The 18769-nt window shown below is 37.5% G+C and overlaps 2 protein-coding genes and 1 long non-coding RNA gene across 3 annotated transcripts in view; 2 read left to right on the top strand and 1 right to left on the bottom strand.

Annotated features, from left to right (window-relative positions):
- LOC148731745 (FYVE, RhoGEF and PH domain-containing protein 2-like) overlaps positions 1–18769 on the bottom strand; it is an 87574-nt gene that overhangs the window by 18202 nt on the left and 50603 nt on the right. The gene's annotated exons all lie outside the window — the stretch shown is intronic.
- LOC148731752 (uncharacterized) lies at positions 7588–8662 on the top strand. The gene is made up of 2 exons (XR_016002039.1): positions 7588–7791; positions 8268–8662. It is a non-coding gene; the product is annotated as an uncharacterized LOC148731752 (long non-coding RNA).
- Positions 12114–16933, top strand: LOC148731751 (uncharacterized). Its single transcript, XM_088762036.1, has 5 exons — positions 12114–12214; positions 12661–12705; positions 15057–15242; positions 15793–15891; positions 16709–16933. The coding sequence occupies exons 1-5, from the start codon at positions 12170–12172 to the stop codon at positions 16817–16819; spliced, it is 486 nt and encodes a 161-aa protein (XP_088618162.1). The 5' UTR covers positions 12114–12169; the 3' UTR covers positions 16820–16933.

The raw sequence follows: 18769 nt of genomic DNA, 5'->3' as shown, positions 1-18769 counted from the left end.
AGAATGACTAACGATGAAGGAAGTTAAAAATATTACTTATAAATTAAACCCTTGGCCTTCTATCTAGTACTTTGAAGTTGCAGGCGCCGTCTTCTGGGATTTTCGGAATAGACCGCTGGGCCAGAATCGGACAGTAGAAATTTGCGGTGCAGTCAACCTCATATTGACACCTGGTTTATAAAAAAGAAAAAGAAATAGTTACTAATAAAACTGCTTTTCGAACTGAACTGCATGCGGATTCCTTTACCTAAGGATCTGTTGATGGGCTTTTTAGTTCGTTCGAGAGGTAAACTTCGATTTGTCCTTGACACCCGTTTCTAGAAATCTCCTTCATTTCATTCTCAGCAAAGTAAGACAACCCCCTCCCTTGGCTGCGCATTAGTTCCCGTAAGAATTCCCAGGAAACGCTTGACTCTGTAAGCTGTGTTGGCTGCACCGATCTGCTCCTCTGGGTCCACGTTGATTTTCTCCACATTAATCTCCTCATTGTCGCCCATGCATTGCTTGACGGGAATAGTTTTGCCATCCACGATCATTTGTTTGGTTAACCTGCACGATAAACCGGGTTGGCAGTTGCAATCAAAACCCTGTGAAAGAGAAAATAAACCAATGAAAGCGCATTAGAGTGAGTGTCGCGAAACCGATTTGTAATAAAATCCACGGCGGCCAATTGCCACACGGGAAAAATCCCAATGAGAATTCATATCAAATTCTTGTTAGCGGTCTGAAGCGCGGGAAAACACAGATGACCAAATTTCAATTTTACTTTTGACTGGTTGAGGAGATGGCGTGAGTGTTTTAGACCAATTATAGAGCAATGTGACGCATAACCTATTTCACCCTGATTACAATCCTTTTTTTTTCTTTTCTTTTTTTTTTTCAGGTGTAAGGGAAAAATTTAAGGATACTCCGTTTTTTTTTAATCATTCTATTTTACGAATAAAATAATTTTCCCTATCAGTACACTCACCTCATTGTTACAAGCCTCGAGCCTCTTGGGATTTTCACAGGCCTGAGAAATGATAATCACACGAACAAATTTGAATAAAGATGTCAAATATCCATATCGACGTTAATCCTGCACTATTGAAATATTGACAAATTAAGATATAACATTTTACCCTCTATTTAAGTACTTTGCTCCTATAAACAGTAAGTGATAGAATTGAATGTTATACAATCCACAAGGTTTCTTTTGTCATTAAAATAAATCATCATTTTTGAGATCATTCCGTTTTGTGTATTACTTCTTATTTCCAAGTCGCATGCATTTTGCTGACTTTTTCTAAAGTTCTGTGATTTCTCAAATCTAAGCTAGTTTTAATTTTTAAAAGCCTTTTTGCACTATTCGCGCATTTGATCATATTGTCAGTTTGTGCGCTATAAGTAGGAAAATTATTTTTACTATTATTATTCGTAACTGAGCTGTACCATTATAAAATACGAGAGAGAGGGATGTTTGCGTTTGTTAGTATTGCAGATTTTTTTTAGGGAAGAAAAAGAATAATTTTATGAGCTCAGTTTAAACTATTCTACAAACGAAATAGATAAGGGATCACCAAGAGACCAACAGCAAAAGCAAGTGCGAGACAGACACTGAAAACAACAAAGATATTAATGACTTCTGACTTGAAGACTGACCAACCTACAACTTGATCTTGTTAAGAAGAAGAGATAGAGCATATATTTTTAGGGCAGAAAAAGAAGAATTTCATGAACTCAGTTTAAACTATTCTACAAACGAAATACATAAGGGATCACTAAGAGACCCACAGCAGAAGCAAGTGCGAGACAGACACTGAAAACGACAAAGATCTTAATGACTTCTGACTTGAAGACTGACCAACGCACAACTTGAACTTGTTAAGAAATTCGAAATTGGAAGAGATAAGCTCTGAACTGCTGTATTTATAGCTTCCTGTTACAAGGTTGCGTATGAAAATTACAAAGTTAATTTTGCAAGTGTTTCTAAATACGAAGTCCAAACGAAAAACAATATCGGTATGAAATTCAGTTTATTCAACTGCCTGGAAAAAATGTCAAGCTAAAACTCCATTTAACAATGTCAAAATTTGCAAGAAAATTGAGCACTTTGAATCACGGTATATTTTTGCTATTACCGTCCAACTAATTCTAGGGATTTCAGTCACGGTATTCCAACGAATAGGCTTCACAAAGTAAAAAATTAAAACGTTGATTTTAAGAATTGATGTATTTTTTCAAAAAAAAAATTAATAGAAAAACTGACATTTAAAAGAAAATTGAATACTAAAAAAAGAGGGGTGCACTTCAATCAGCTGGGAAAAGTCAGGTTTTACCTTCAAGGAAACCGACTCTAGATATACTTTGCGAAAAAAAAAAAATTTTTTTTCTTGTTGTTACTGTTTATAATCCAATTTGTTGAAGAATTACTGAGAAACATTACCGTCTTGTTGACATAACCCATTAGCAATTTCGTCAAATCTTTGGCAAGTTGTCACAGATGCTGTGGAACAATTTGCTTTGAAAATATTATTTGTTTACTATAAACAATTTCAAACGTTGATGTTCAGGTAACATTAGTATTAATGATATGTAAGGCCATCCTTTAAAAACGAAACGGTACTACGTAGTATTAAGGATTTTGCAGCAAGGAATTTTAATATTTATGCAAGTTAAAATTACTCCTCCCCATATATCAAAATGTGCATGATCATGGATGGACTTGAGTAGCTAAGCAGCTGTCACATTAGTGCAGAGCAATTATCAAACTGCGTATAATCCCTTTTAGAAATTATTTTGATCTGTGATAGGGAGAAAACAAGGCATCCAACAGATTTTTCTACCAAAAGCCAAGATTAAAAGAGAATTGAGGTTGCCATTTCAATGAATAAAATTAGCCTTGCCTGTTTTGGGTTTGATATTAAATAACCAAAGACGACAAAGTGATAAAGTCGATTTTGCGTTTCTGCCAGAAATGCAAATTACACCAATTGCTCTTTAATTTTAACCGCAGTTCACGCCAACATTTGAAAGAAAACACTCACGTTTTGTTTTAAGGTTTAACAAATTTATTTTAAAAACTGCATCTGGAGTTTTTCAATTTTTGTTTTCGCTTTTATAACTAAAGCTAAACGCCATTCTTTAAGCATCCATACACTGCCTCAGAGAGAGCCTCGTTCTTGTGATAGGAAGCGTGATGTAGGCTGTCTCCTTACATTCTAGTCCATCTGCGCAGCCGCACTTGTGTACGTCCTAAAGAATAAATAAAAAGGAAAATGTTATTACGCCAAAAGCTTAAGGAAGCTTAAAGTCAATTTTGGAAAGATGAGAGAAACTTTATCAATATCTTACCAAAAAGAAATGCTATTAATGGCTTACCGTCAAAATGCAGGTGAAGTATTTCTTGAGTTTAGGAATACATCGCTTGTTAAAGGCACAGCATCTATTGTAACTGCAATCTTCTACGGTGAGGCATCTCTAATTCATGATGAAAAAATAATTTTCTTTGAAATATAAAGAAGCCTAGGTTTGGGTTTCTTTACGTTTTGTCAACTACCTCACGAATGAGTGAATGAATGAATGAATGAATGAATGAAAACTTTATTTGAGTGTCTATGTTTTTAGCTATAAGCTAATGGGGGACACTAAAAAATTTAAAAGTCAAAACATTTACAAATGAAGATCATAGTTATTTACAGTAGATAATTAAAAAGATTATAAAGTTATTTAGTTAAGTTTTAAATTTCGACGAGAGTTAATTGGTCGACTTTTCGTATGTTCTTCTTGAACGAATTTAGGGTTTCTATCGTTCTTAGGTGTCTTGGTAGCTTCGACCGGATGAGAGGTCCCACATATTTAATAGAATTCCTACCAAGTCTTACAGTTTCGAATCTTGGGAGTTCGAAGTCACTGTTCCGTAAATTATACTGAGTGTTCTTTATATTAAATAAGTCAGAAATATTCTCGGGTGCGAGACTGTGCTTAACTTTAAACATCAAAGTGGCAATGTCTTGTAGGCGCCGATTGTACAACGTCGGTAGTTTGGCGCGACTTAGCAGTTATTGATAGGACGCTGATCTAGTTTTGTACACCGCCCTAAGTGCTCGCTCCTGAATCCGCTCAAGCTTTCTCCGTTCCGATGCATTACAAAAGTGCCATACTAGATGACAGTAGGTTAGATGGGGCAGAATTGAAGACCTGTAAAGTGATAGTTTAGCATTACAGGTTATCAAATTGCGAAGCCGCATTAGGACCCCAACTTTTTGACTGGCCTTAGAGCATAGATCACTGTTATGACTAGTAAAACTCAATTTTTCATCGATTTGAACTCCTAAAAGCCGTATTTCCCCCATTCTCTCAATAGTAAGACCGTCAACAGAAAAGTTATCGGTCCTCAAAAACTTTCAATCATTCCAACAAACTTTCAAACTTACGTTGAAGTACAGCCAGCGCCTGACCCTCATGGGTGCATCTGCTGCCTGGTTATCAAGGTCGATCGTCTCCACTTCGATATCCATATCTCCCGGCATGCATTGTTTAACGGAATTCTCGATTCCATGTTCTATCACATTCTTGGTGAGAACGCAGGAAAGACCATTCTGGCAACTCCAATCTCCTTCCTGGGAACAGAAAAGGAGTGAAGAGAGCAGAATAAAAGTTCTCATCCGGTGAACTTGCCACCCACTTTGTCGTATGAAGACCGAGCTTAATGAAGAGGTAACCTCACAGCTGAATGAATTCTTAGGAAGTTTGTTCTTCGTTCTTCTTCTTTGTTTTTTTCTAACTTAGAAATTCATCGATTTTCTTTTTCTTTGCCAGTCGCTAATAACGACACAAAACTAGTATGACCTTGGTCTCTAAAAGATTCACTCTATTGTAGTGTCATCTGGCAGGACGCTACAAAACACAAGTCTCTTCATGAAAAGTATTCGAAGCATATATGTGGTAGAATTGTTATAGAAAATTTGAGTTACCAGACTTCTTAAAGACTGCATTTTATGGCATTGAACAATAAAATAATCTAATTAAGGTGTTTACTCACCGGCTTGTTACAAACTGAAAGTTCAGGAACTTCTGAACATCCCTGAAGAAAAAGAAAAGAACAACATGTACAAGAAATGTGTGGAGTAATTGGAGTCGGACATTTTACTCGATGAGTACAAACAACGACAACAACAAAGAGAACAGAACAAGACCCATATCTGGTTTCCAAGTTAGCTCACAAGTTTAAAAAGATGTGTGTTTTGTCTTTGTTTCCAGTTTTCCTTGAATGAGCACGTGGTATAAAATAAAAGAAGTTCTGTGAAGTATTTGATAATGAGTTATTTAAAGATTTAATTATTATAAGAAGAAAACACGCCGTTTTGCCAGCAAATAATCTGTTCCAGTTTGATAAAATTAAACTCAGTTTTAGCGGTGCGTGTCTAAAATTGAAATAAAAGATGATGCTCAGTAGCAACATGTGTCTTTAATTCCTCAAAGCTCACCAAAGCAAGTGAAATGCTTAAGCTCAGAATTAGTATGGCAGTCATCATGTTTCTTTCGTTTAACTAAAAGAGCCTAAAGTATACAACTGGGTTGTAGTTCACACTCTAACAGGAAGTTTCAACTGAAACGTTGTTCCTTATACTTCACTATTTTTAAAACAATTTTGAAGTACAGTATTTTCACGGATATTATCAAAAAAAAAAAAAGCAAGAGTACTTTTTTTAAACATCTTACGTAAACGAACATTTTCAATGTGGTAATGTGTAATTTCAACTGTTTGTACGCATACACCGCAAGGGTCATGATCGAAACGCATGCGAGTGGAACCCTTGATGCCAGATAAGGGATTTCAATCGTGTCCACCCAGAATAGCATTATTTCATGTGTCCTAAGACTAAAAAAAAATAAAATTCTACAGCACAGACACATCCGCCTGTATATTAGGACGATAATTCCTTTGCGCGCTAACCTTTGTATCGCCTTAGGTTGTTTAAGCCAGTTACTGAAATCTGTGGTAGTAGTTAAGTGTGTAGTATACTTTTTCAAAGTATCAATGCGTATTGAGGACATTTCTTTTTTTTCTAATGGCAAGTTATCTTCATGTCTTTATCTGCTTTTTCTTTCATTCTTAGCGTAAAAGATATAGTTATCAAAGTTAGTAAAACATTACTGATTCATCAATTTTTTTTTTTTGAAGATTTTCGATTGTAAAAAACTTCGGTAAGCCACCCAAAACAGTATTCAACAGGTTTAGAGAAACCGACTAAATGGAGGCAAATATTTGTGCTTAAGAATAAGAAAGACCCCCACCCCACCTGTTCTTCTGCTGACCCCTTAATCGAAAGTCGAGCAATGGTTTCGCTGTACGTGGCTCAACCCTAAGCAAAACCTTTCGACTCAGCGCTTTGGTGGCTAAAAGCCAGGAGGACTCAGCACAAATCAGACATGACTAAGTTGGCATTGCAGCCGAACAACTTTGCACTGCGTTAAGAGCTCCTTTCTGCTAACATACAAAATTATCCAACACTAACACACTGAGTGTTGTCTCCTAAAGTGCTTTAATAAACACGCAGTTGAACAAGCTTCGTTTCATTTTCGTTTAAACGCGCTGTTTGAAATACTTAGCCTCACTTTGCACTCCTTGAGATAAATTGCAAAACATACCACTTCAAAATTTTTCTCGGAAACTTTAAGAGCACGGCGCGAGGGCCTCTAGTCACAATTTGTTTCATCAAGATCATAGCCTCTACATCGTTGTGAGCGATTCAAGTTCCATTCACTCAAACTCAAGCCATGAAGATCTTCCTTTTTCTGAGCCTCTGTGCCACTGTTAGTCTGGTGAGATTCCAAAAGTTGAAACGTTTCATTTCTCTTAATATTCCATCTTTTCCCTATCAGTAGAATGAAGAGAATTACTAACTCATATCCCTAACCAAATCACGCGTTTTGCGGACGTTCTCTGAAGAGTCAATTTAGATGCTTGTGTTTCTTTCAGGGATGCTCAAATCTTCCTGAACTTGCAGCCTGTAACAGAGAGGTGAGCCCAAAACAGATTTCTTATTCTTCATGGTGTTGATAAATATTTGTGGTAATAATGCTTGTAGTCAATTTGATGGCTTAGAGATATTTTCAATTAAGCGTCGAAAGAAATGCAGGATTCCTTGGTTCTGCTTAAACTTCACCTGGTGATTGGTTCAGAAAACTCTCGCCACTACTTTTAAGAACCTATATTAAAAGCTAAAATATAACGTGAAGTGGCTTTTCCTCCCAGATTGTCGTAAGAGAGGGGAGGGGAGGGGAGGGGAGCATTACAGCCCGTCCCACCGCTCTTATTTCGCCACCAAAAGCTTCTGCCTCAAGGTCTGTAAGACTGTTGTGTTGCAAAGCATTGTGGTCCTCGAGGCTGTTAGTGCAGGTGTCTCTCTGTGTGTCTCAGTTCATAACAACAAACATATGAAATGCACTAGTATCGCAGAGGTCAGTGGTTCGAATCCCGTACAGGCCTGAATTTTTTTCATGTCTGATTTTCACTATTGCTTAGATAGTGCTTTACTGCGAAGGATCGTGCACATATACGTCAGTTCATAACGTATTAGTTACCCCTACGTCACGTGATTCTTGTACCAGGATGCAGACTGCAGGTGTCAAACCAGTCTGTACTGTGTTCTGACTAAAAAGTTGATCTACCAAAGACAAATGACCGACGTCAAACAGTGCATGCCAGAAGGGATGGAGATAGAAGTGGAAACAGTCGATCTTGACGGGGAAGGTGCTGTGGCTCCCATGAAGAAGAAACGTTTTTTGTTGAATGGATTATTTAAGGTAGGGGGGATTTAACTGAAATAATTGGGTTAACCATAGAATCATACATAGCTAGTGAGTCTGTTCCTCTTAGGATTGTAAACCAGTCTAAAACAAAAATAAAGGAAGGTCATGAAATACACCAGACAAGCGTCGAGCACGTGAAAGGCGCGAGAATAAGTCATGAATTGTTACAGTTTCAGTTGCGTTTAATTGATTGATAAGATCAAGGGATGTTCTACCAGCTATATGCACCAAATGATAACAACATATTTCTTTCATGTCTAAAGCTTAGTGTTGCACGAATGTTACTATTGCCAAAAGGTCTGGAGATATATCACGAATTTATGTCACGAGTTTGGGAAAATATATGACATTTTTTAAAAACATATTTCGACAGTTCTTCTGTCATCTTCAGTTCAAATTTAGACAACTTTGTGTTTTGCATGTTTTTAAAAATGTCGTAGACTAACATGTTAATATTATTTTACAAACAGAGATGTACAACACAAACTGACTGCAGAGAAGACCAGTGTTGCTTATTGAACAAGAGATGCTCTCCAAAACTTCCGAAGTACTTCACATGTTAATTAACGGTTAGTTGAAGAATGAAGGCTTACATTATTTCTTGTAGTCCAGTCGTAATAAAGGCAATAACATAGGTGGGGTATCATTAACAATCTTGTTATCGCTATCCTTATTTTTGCTGTTATCCTTTTGATCGTAATTATTATTATTAGCATCCGCCATTATCATTAGTATTATTAGAACTATTATTATCATTATTATTATTAATATTATTATGAGCAGTGTCAATAGCCTCATCATTATTACTATCGGTTTTGTTCTTATTATCATTATTATTATCATCAGACTCATAATTATAAGCAGTGCCAGCATCATTATCAAAATTATCTATATCATCATCACTGTATTCATAACCATAATGAAAATAAAAAAACAGAACAAAAAAGTACGCGCCTCTGATTGGCTGAAAACGAGTGTATTTTTCCAAAAACTTCGTTTTTCTTGACTTAATGTGAGGATTTTTTCTTTTAAATTATTAGTAAGTAATACCATGATTAGTCGTGCTAATGTAAAAGAGAACCTTTGTAAATTTTTCAGACTACAAATTACACTTACCAGTACGGTATCGTGCAATGTTTTTGTCTTTAAAAAATTTACTCGCACTTACTCACACCAAACTGCACTCGAAATCAAGTCATTGTCCATATTTGTCATTTTTATTATTTTCATTATCGTTTCATTCTCATTTCATTCTAATAACTATAACCAGTAATGTTATCTGATTGATTTTTTTCAGCAGTTGCACAAGTGTGGTTGCCGTGACGGTCTCATTTGTACCGAAACAGCCTCCGTTACCATCCGTCTGACTGCTATCAAGGTCGCCCTGAGGCAGTGCATGTAACTCGTACCAGCCTCTTGACCGAGACAAAGTAATCAGCCAAGGAGAAGACAAAACTAACCATGTAACGCTTAGAATAGTTTCAGTGAAAGGAATAAAGGAAGTCTTCGAGAAAAATCTGGAAATTACTTGTTGAATTCAGTTAACAGACTCTTTACTGTGAACAGTTCACTGACTTGCGGCATAAGATTGAAAGTCGATCATTTGTTATCATTCAGCCAAGCAAGGAGAAAAATTGAACAATTCCTGTGCACGTAGGAAATTGTCCCACGGTTCTGAGAACTGTTCATTAAATTTTCTCCAAAGACGATAAAGCTGAAAAAATTCTTTATAAATTACAACTTATGAGGTTATCGTTCATTGCCATGACAGCAATCTCCAAAATAAAAAATTCATAAAGAGAAAGAAGAACAGCCTATTAGAGACTTACATTTTAGGTTAGGTGTCCAATATGAATGAAACAGACGAAAAAATTCCAGAGTTTTCATCAAGTAGTCGTACACCAGATTTTTACTTGTTCTACTCAATTGTACACTATTGAAGTAATCTTAAACGCCGGTGGTGTGCCACGCGAGCGACGGCCTGTGCCTCTGGCACGAGCTCTTAAGGGGGTCCAGTGGAAGTGAAACAGTTTCGTAAAAAAATCCTTTCATTTATATTTTTAGGAAAAATCAAACTAAATAACATGAAAGAAATGCTGCTCAAAGGTGGTGGGGAGGTGAGTGGGGGTTACAATTCCCTCAGCCCCTCCCCTGGATCTGTCTCTGATATAAAATCCTTCAATTCTTTGTTCTGAAAGACAGACAATTTGCCTAAGATTATTTCTCAAAAACCCGCAAATTTTGAAAGTAACACGACATAGCACAACCTAATTTCAATTTAATAGCTTAAGCGTGACAAACTTTCCTAATGAAATCCAATACTTTCAATTTGCCTTTAAAAAGATTTAAAGGTAAACTACTGTTTAACTTGTGTACGCACCACAAGTTACTACAAACAGAATCAAAGGATTCTTGACCGATAGCTTCGACGCGAGGCATACTTAGACATTTGCACATGGCCTCAGCCCGCTTTTTCCTGCGATTACCTCACAAACTTTGATACGCTTTTAAAACTGTCGAAAAGAACATACCGTGCTTTCGTTTGTTCCTCGAGATAATGCAAAGTCGTTTCTCAATTTTTCGAATAAGATGAGAGGCTTATGACTTTGAAGGGAAAACTTTTGGTAGAAACGCCAAGTTGTCGCAGAGTTCGTCCCTAAATTTCAATTTATGAAAATTCATGGTTTGAATGGAGCGCTTCTTCCTGCCAATCCCATGTGGATGACCGTGCATTTTTTGATTGGCTAGTGTAACTGCACGGCCTTTCCGCCCCCGAAAAATATTTTTGACTAATTAGGAGCGAAGTTAATTACGGAATACGTGAGAGATTTTTTTCACCAATTTTTTTCCTTTCAGACTAGATTGAAGAAAAGCATACTTACTGCTGATCTTCTGATCAAAACAAGGAAGTCCAAAAAGCAATTTTTATGGAAAAAGCGTTTTTTCACGGAGATACACAACTATGACAAACAGAATATAGGAGCAATTTTTTTTCTTTATCTCTCTTTGATTAATATGGGAAAATCCCGTTGAACAGTTTTTGGGGACGGTCTCGGTGAATTCCCAACAAATTTTTCTCCACTTGGGACCGTGGCCTCACTTCTGAATGATTCTTAACTAATTAAATCCAGCGGTTTTCAAAACTATGATGCCGCAGAGTTTAACGTTTGTTTTTATCAGTAAAGAAAATATACTGTATTCGGACGGAGCTCTGAATTAAGGTCTACTGATTAAATGAATTCAATTGTTTTTCGCATGACAAATTTTCAGAGCGATTTAAGCCATTGTGCTCACTTGGAAACCAGTTCCTCAGATGGATGAGAAACCACGACGAAACGAATTTAGGCGTGTGTATCCAGCCATCTTATGCCGAAGGCCATGGAAAACTCTATGTAAATACAAAATTGTCAAATGTTCCAACGACCTTTGAAGAAAAACTATTTTCCAATCGTACGTTGTCTTGAAATTGAAACAAGATCAACAAAAGATTGCTATGTTAGCTATCTAAGTGACTGTACAAGTGGGATTCTATATTTGAATTAAAGAAAAGTTTATTCGATGCTCCTGCGAATACGTACTTTATTGTGCTGGAAATAGAGTGAGAAATACTGTTTGTTTTGTTTGTTTTACCAGCCTTTTTTCATCGCCAAAAAAGGAAGCCTTGATTGCCAAAATAGCACACACTGTTAGCCCTTCTTCTAAGACTTCTCAAACCTGTAATAGATACTTCACGGTATATGACTTATTCTCTTAAAGCACCAACAATTTAATGCAACCATGTTAGTTAAGCTGTGTTTGTAGACATAGACTGTAAACCTAGTTATTGTCGTAGTAGAAACATTAACAAATCGTCGAATAACCATTTTTCAGAAGTTTGGGTCAGAATAATTCCTCATTTTCCCCAACAAGGGATTATTGAAGCGCGTTCTGAGAAACATGCATGCCAATTTGAATTTCTCTCCATAACAAATGGTTTCTTTTGTATCATTTCTACAATTATATTCACCATAAAAATGTAAGGCAAGGATATAACTGAAATGTAATTGCGTTTGATAAATTTGCCGTGGCAATTAACATTCAGAGCGGAAATTGTTTATTCTTCTCAAAAGAGCACATCAAAAATATTTCAGAATGGGTTCTGTTTTCTTTATTCCCTTCAACAAACAGCTAAGCAAATTTTGATTTCACAAATACAGTTTTCGTTTGAAAGATTTGTTTAAAGACTCTCAGATTGTTAGTAATGTTGTAAAAGCTGCTACTCAGCCTTTGCGCCTCAAAACTATAAAACAGCTGACAGAGCAGATCACAGCACTCAACTTCACCAAAAGTTCAGTTGGAGCTGAGAGTTTCTGTTAGTCGTTTCATTGAAGTCATGAAGATTCTCATCATTCTGAGTCTTTGCGCTACAGCTGCTTTGGTGAGTTTCACAGCAACTTAAGAAATAATTTCAAGCCTTTTTCCTGATAAAGATGATTTATGTGCTTTTCCAAAAGTTTTTCCATTAAGCGACAGGCACTTTCTTTCCTTCAGCAAGCGAAAAGTTTGAAACAATCTGTTAAGGCGTCATTGGAGTTTAATTTTTTGTGTGTTACTAGAAATGAATTGTTTGATGTTTTCTCCGATGTTTCAACGATACTAGTTCTCTCCTTTTGGATTAAATGGATGTATGCGTCAGAAATAGAAGTGATAGTTAAGAAAGAGCTTATCTGATACAAGAAAAAGAATTGAAAATAATAATCGAGGTTGGTTTTTTAGTGTTTAGAGTCTACAGTCACCATGATAATACAACCTTAGAAGTTGGCACAGGGCAGTCTCTCGTGGAACAATTTTTAAAGTCAAGATATCTTTTCTACCTTTCTCTAGGGATGCAGTAATCTTCCCAAACTGGCGGCTTGCAACATTGCTCCGGTAGGTGACTGAATGATGCTTGGGGTTCTCAGACTGTTTGGGTGGCTAAAAGTATCAGTAAGAGAAGAATCACATTCTGTAATATCTATACCAGCGCTTGTCCACCGCTAGCTGGGCAGCACAAAATCCACTGGTAAATACAATGTACGGCACCAAACTTCTTTGGGAACGTCTCCTTCGTTATTATTGTATTACACCGTGAAACTAAAAATTGATTGAACAAATTATCACAGGACAAAATATCAACAATCCGTAAACGGAAACGCGAAACAAATTTGTGAAATTGTTGCGGAAACACGACGGGTAACACGTGTTTCCGTTGCCGGTTTGGCGACGTTTAGTCGTGTTTCCGTTGCTGCGGTAACAACGGAACCGAACCACTCTTTTACGCGTTGTCATAGGGAGACCGAAGATGACCATGCACAGGTGCAGTTGCTCATTCGAGGAGAAAGCCAGTGATCAATGGCACATTTCGCTGGAATCATCCAACGCTGTACCATTGGATATAGTTAACCAATTTAATACTTCGGTCTCTCTGGAATCCCTCCAAAGTTTTCCCTCATAACTAGCTCAGCAACATGGTTTAGTCCATTAAACGTGATTGCTAGATCCCTAAATCTATTCCCATTCACAATTCTCTTTTGCAATCAGTGCCGATTTGTTATTCTTAAGTGCTTTTTTTACCGATGATATTAGTTCTTCATCGGTGGGCCCAGAGAAATCCGCCATCTTGGATTTAGGTAAAGTTTGCCCTAGGTTATGCGCGGCCAATGACCCAATTGGCCAACATGAATAACCAAGTAATCTCAAAATAACCCAACCAGCGCAAATGACCCAACAAGTTCCAGTTATCCAGTCCCCTTAAGACACCCATGGCCAACCGCCTCAAATGACTCAGTTTGCCAAGTTTTCCAAGCTATCTCAAATTATTCAACCAGGTCTTGCGACAAAATTGCCTGAATTGCCTATATTTTAATTTCCCCAGCCTAACTGGCAAAGAGCCTGTGTGCTCATTTGGAGATTCATACTAGCTAACTGTGCGTTAACATCAAAGGTCCGTCAACTACACTGCGCAAAAATTCTTAAAGAAACTTAATGAGTTTACGAAGAAGCATCCAAATTACTCGTTTATTCACTGATCAGAGATTAGACACAAATATTTCACATATTTTGGTACTTCTTTCAATATTGATCCGAGAACTATATATAACCATCAATATCAACGCCCTTTACGCGCCTTTATTGATCACAGAGTCTGCGCAGTCGCTAGCGCTGTGTAGCGCTTGCTTACGGAACACGAAATTTGCTTTTACGCAAGAATATATACATAGAGAAGAGTAAAGTGGCGATTTCATGCTACGTTTTAAAATCAATTTTAATACTTTGCAAGTCGTCGTATCAGAAGCCGAAGTTACTAATTCATATGCAAACTTTCTCACGATAGTTGTTCATCGATATCTAAGTGGAGTTTCCTACCGTATAAATTTCGTCAAAATAGTAAAAATCATGCCTAAAATCACGATCAGTTTGTTTTCCGTCATTGCAAAGGTTCAACAAGGATATTAAGAATCCGTTTGCAGAGACATAACGGAAACATACGGTAGCGGAAACGTCCAGGCTTAAATATGACGGAAACATTGCTTGGCATTTCCGTGCCGGAAACATGACGGAAACTTGATAGAATCGCCAAGACTTGGTACAACACGTTTCCGCAAGACGTAAATGTAGCGGAAATATGAAGCTCTATGTTTCCGTCACATTTACGAAATGCGGAAACGTGGGTTTTCGTCCTGTGTATGGACATGCAGGTAGATTAAGAAATGCTTCAGGTGCATCAAACTTACATAATTTCCGGGTTTGGCGAGGGTTGAAATCAATCGAACCTTTCCTTTCTTTCCCTTGCTGATTTCTTTCCTTCCGAGCACGAGTGCTTACCAAAAACTGATCAAAGGGCCTCTTATCAAATATATTGAATTGCACTTAAGAACGCGTGACGAGCCACCTGGTGCGACTTAAAAGATTATAATAAACCTGAAATCAAACAAGGAACAGAAACTCGTGCTATAAGGGCACTTACAAACATAATTAAAAAAAGAAATACTATGTCTTAGCATCAAGAGGATATTACGAGAAGGTTAAAAAGAAAAGGCGCCCCGGTGGACTGATAGATCAAAATTATGTTTATGTACGAGAAAGGGAAAAGGGAAGAGAGATTAAAATTCATTATATGATAAGCGTATTGATTGGTTCTTACTTATGATTTATCAAATAAAACAAATACATTCCATGTCGCTGTCTGTCTGTTCTGCAAATGACCACAGATGACGTCAAAATGTGGTTATTCATTTCAGGGCGGAGGAGACTGTGGCTGCCAAGCCGGTTTGTCCTGTTCGTTGACCAAGAATATGATCTACAATGGACAGGTTATTCCTGTTAAACAGTGCATGCCGGAAGGAATGGACATTGAGGTGGAAGAGGTGGATCTGGATAACCAGTCTGCTGACGAACCCATGAGGAAAAAACGATTTCTTTTTAACGTAAGAATTTCAACTTCCTCTCCGCGCTTAGAGGACCAAAATGCTGTGAGAGGGAGGGGGAAGGGGGAGGAGGAGGTTGAGTGAGCGAGCGAAAGGGTAATATCCCCCAATTTTACTGAAAAGTATGATGAACTTTCTAACAATATACCCCACATCCACATGGAAGCCTGAACCACTAGTATTGTTTCCCGATCAGCCCCAAACTATACCCACCCACCCCTACTCGGTCATGGCACTGCTTCCTACGAAGCCTCGTGTCTCAAATTCCTTTTTTTCAATTATCAAATACCGAGAGAAGAATTTCCCGTAAGGATGGGCCTCATTCTAAGGGCTACCTTTGGACACGCCGAATCTGTGTTCCCATGCTTTTTCACAAGAACTTTGATCTTCCTTGTCATCTAGTATCTCTTGATCGAATTGATGCTGGGAGTGTTGTCCTCCCAAGACAAATTCGACATTAAAGAAATGAAAAAAAGAATTTTTTTTTAGCTGATCTTCTCAGTCCGAGATATAATATTTTTTTTATTTACGCCATGTTGCATTTTCATAGAGGTGCAGTTCCGAGGCTGAATGTCAAGATAACTACTGCTGTGCGCTTGGCAAACGTTGCGCTCCTAAACTCGGAGAGTTCTTCACTTGTTTTTTTGTGGTCAGTAACAAAGTTCTCTTTATAAATGTGTTTGTGACTTTTTTGGTAATGAATACTCGAAAAGTGAAGTAAGATATTTTGTTTCACGATAAAGAAACTTACATATGATGCACGATCCTCGCAGTAGATAGCGCTATTTAAGCAATAGCGAAAATCAGACCTGAAAAAAATCAGGCCTGTACGGGATTCTAACCACTGACCTCTGCGAGACTAGTGCAGCGCTCTACCAATTGAGCTAACAGGCCAACTGGGAGCAGGCCGCTAAGTTGATTTGTAATAAACCCGTGAAAGTGATAAATGAGATACAATGAAATATATGAAGTTCAAAATATATGAACTTATATATTTCATTGTATCTCATATAGAATCTTCTTTACTTGGTTTTAGTGACAATATCAGTGTATTATCAGCTAAAGCCATATTTTTTACACTAGTTGTAACTACGTCGTGAAGATTTCGGTCAAAATATTGGAAAAGTATTGGTACAGTATATTAGCAACAGAAGTCTCAGAAACGTTTCATTATTTATCTCCTTTGAGGTAATTTTGAATTTTGAAGGAGATCACGTGATTTTTATGAAAAACAGAGGAAGGGGCTGTCAATTAATTGTCAGTGGTAAGAGGGGTGGGGCATAAAGATATTACAAGGTGTTATGGAGGATCAAGTGAATGTTATTTGGACACAACCAAATTCCTCCAAGATCCCACCGGTTCACTTATTTGATGAAACAGTTAACATTGGTCCCTTAATCTTTCTGTATAATTTCTTTCCATGAGTGCGCTTCGTACTTTTTTCTCTCTCTTTTTTTTTACCATAGAGCAAGCATAACTGCGGTTGCGGTAATGGTTTGGCCTGCAAAGTAACAACCACGATCCGATTGCCTTTTGGGATCAAGATTCCCATCAAACAGTGTGTGAAGCCCGAGTAAACATGGCGCAAAACTGACATGATTCAAAATTGCAGATAAAGTAGTTTGAGAATTGTAGAGCAAAGTCTGTAACAACGAAGAGAGGAATAAAAGCACATTGAAAACCTTAAACAATCTCTTTCCAAAATATGACTTTGTAAGCGGGTATTAGAGAGCGCCAAATAAGAGTCAGGTCCCTCACGGTCACGGTCAGTGTTGTCTGTATCAGGGAGGGGAGGGAAGGGGAAGGAAAGTGGGAGGGGGTAGGGGAGCGTCAATTGGTGGGAAATTTGAGCTTCGTAGCATGGTATGAAACCTTACTAGTCGGTAAATCTTAGCTTCGCTGTTAATCCTCTCTTGACTATAAATTCTCTAGTAAATTAAAATAAGAATATGGGTTGTAAGAGGATAACTAACTTTTCTTGATACTTTTTCCAGTTCTCGCACCCGTTACACAGTTCATTTTTAAAACTCGTACCGAGATTTTCTGTGTTCATCCACTGTTAATGGCGCGGTTGAGGAGTTGAAGATAACTGATCTCAAGACTAAGATTTTCCCGTTTGCTCATGAAAAAAAACTTGGAAAAATTAAAGAGCCCCATGTGAAGTCCATTTAAAATTTGACACTGTAATGCTTACAAATGCTGAATTGTTCTTTGTGTACGTTGTGTATGTGTACTGATATGTGCTATTATCTATGCATAAGCCGTAGCTTTTGCCTTGGCTTGAATGAATGAAGAGATATTTGGAAGAAGTGTGATTCACATTAAGTAGAGTGACCTGTTCAGATCAAATACATCTAATCAAACATATTGTTTAGGTATATTATTACTTCTTTTAAAAACTTTACCCTTGCTCAATTTTTGGCATATTAATGTACAGTTTTTCATCATCTGTTGACAATTTGCCATTTCCTTCCGATTTATTCTATTCGTTTTGATATATGAGTTTTTTCTCCTCAGGAAAATATCTGGTGTTCTTTTACTATCCCTATGACTTGTAAGTATCAGATTTTAGTAACATCTTTAAAATGAATTAAAAGCATGTTGTACTTTGCCGCCTGCTTGCTATCCTCATAAATTACATAATTAGCCATCTCTCCACAACTGTTACAGTAATCATGACTGTCCCCAAGGGGACTGGTAATGAAAGGTTTCCTTTTATTGTTATGACCCTAATGCTTGAACCAGCGTGACGTTGTAAGGAGACATTAGATACCAAGAACTCCAAGCTGTCTGAGGGTTGAAAAGTTTCGATTAGTCTCAGCGAACAACTGGACGGAAAAATAATTCATGGGCACCAGCCGCTGTTCGGGAAATGAGCCCATGCTCTTATCCAGATCCCAGTAACCAACGGAAATCGAACCTGCATGTGGATTTAAGGATCGGAGCTGACGGTAGGAGAGAATACTTCGCTGTTTGAAAAAGTGCCTTCAGTCTCTTTATCAGGGTGCCTGGCAAAATATGGATATATTTTGCTTTTATAGATTTGATGACCTTCGAAGCTGGCCCTTTTTTTAAGTTGAACTAACTCCCCTTATCCCAGCGAATAAGAGATAACTCGTGAGTCCTACCCTAGTAATGTAATGTTGTGTTCAAAATAAATGTGCAAGAAAAGATTATGAAGACAAGGAAGGGGTGTGGTGGGGGAAGGATTTGGCCAACGCTGAACAAAATTTTACCCTTTTTGTTGGTAGTCTCGAATATTTCAATGCTAACCAGAAGGGTGATACTCGAAGGACAACGGCTGCATTTTCTCTAAAACTTTCCGGGTGTAAACTGCAGTAAATATATAGAAAGAAGTAAGAAGAATCGATATCAAGATCTTGAGAGTTACAGTGTTGATGAAATGTACTACAACTGGATTATGTGCGAAGTAAATACAAAGGAACTCCTTTGTTACCGCATTTCATAATTTAATACAATGAATGCTCTAGGTTTTTCCAAAAGTACATTACTTCTAAAGTGGAAAG

The sequence above is a fragment of the Stylophora pistillata genome, chromosome 5, assembly GCF_964205215.1.
Source record: "Stylophora pistillata chromosome 5, jaStyPist1.2, whole genome shotgun sequence".
Lineage (NCBI taxonomy): Eukaryota > Metazoa > Cnidaria > Anthozoa > Scleractinia > Pocilloporidae > Stylophora > Stylophora pistillata.
The sequence above is the reverse complement of the archived record's forward strand: the minus strand, read 5'-3'. Positions and strand labels throughout refer to the sequence as shown.

Coding starts and splice junctions, on each gene's coding strand:
- LOC148731751 (XM_088762036.1), top strand. CDS start 12,170: ATGAAGATTCTCATCATTCTGAGTCTTTGCGCTACAGCTGCTTTG. Junction 12,215..12,660: donor TTTGCGCTACAGCTGCTTTG/GTGAGTTTCACA, acceptor ACCTTTCTCTAG/GGATGCAGTAATCTTCCCAA. Junction 15,892..16,708: donor TCTTCACTTGTTTTTTTGTG/GTCAGTAACAAA, acceptor TTTTTACCATAG/AGCAAGCATAACTGCGGTTG.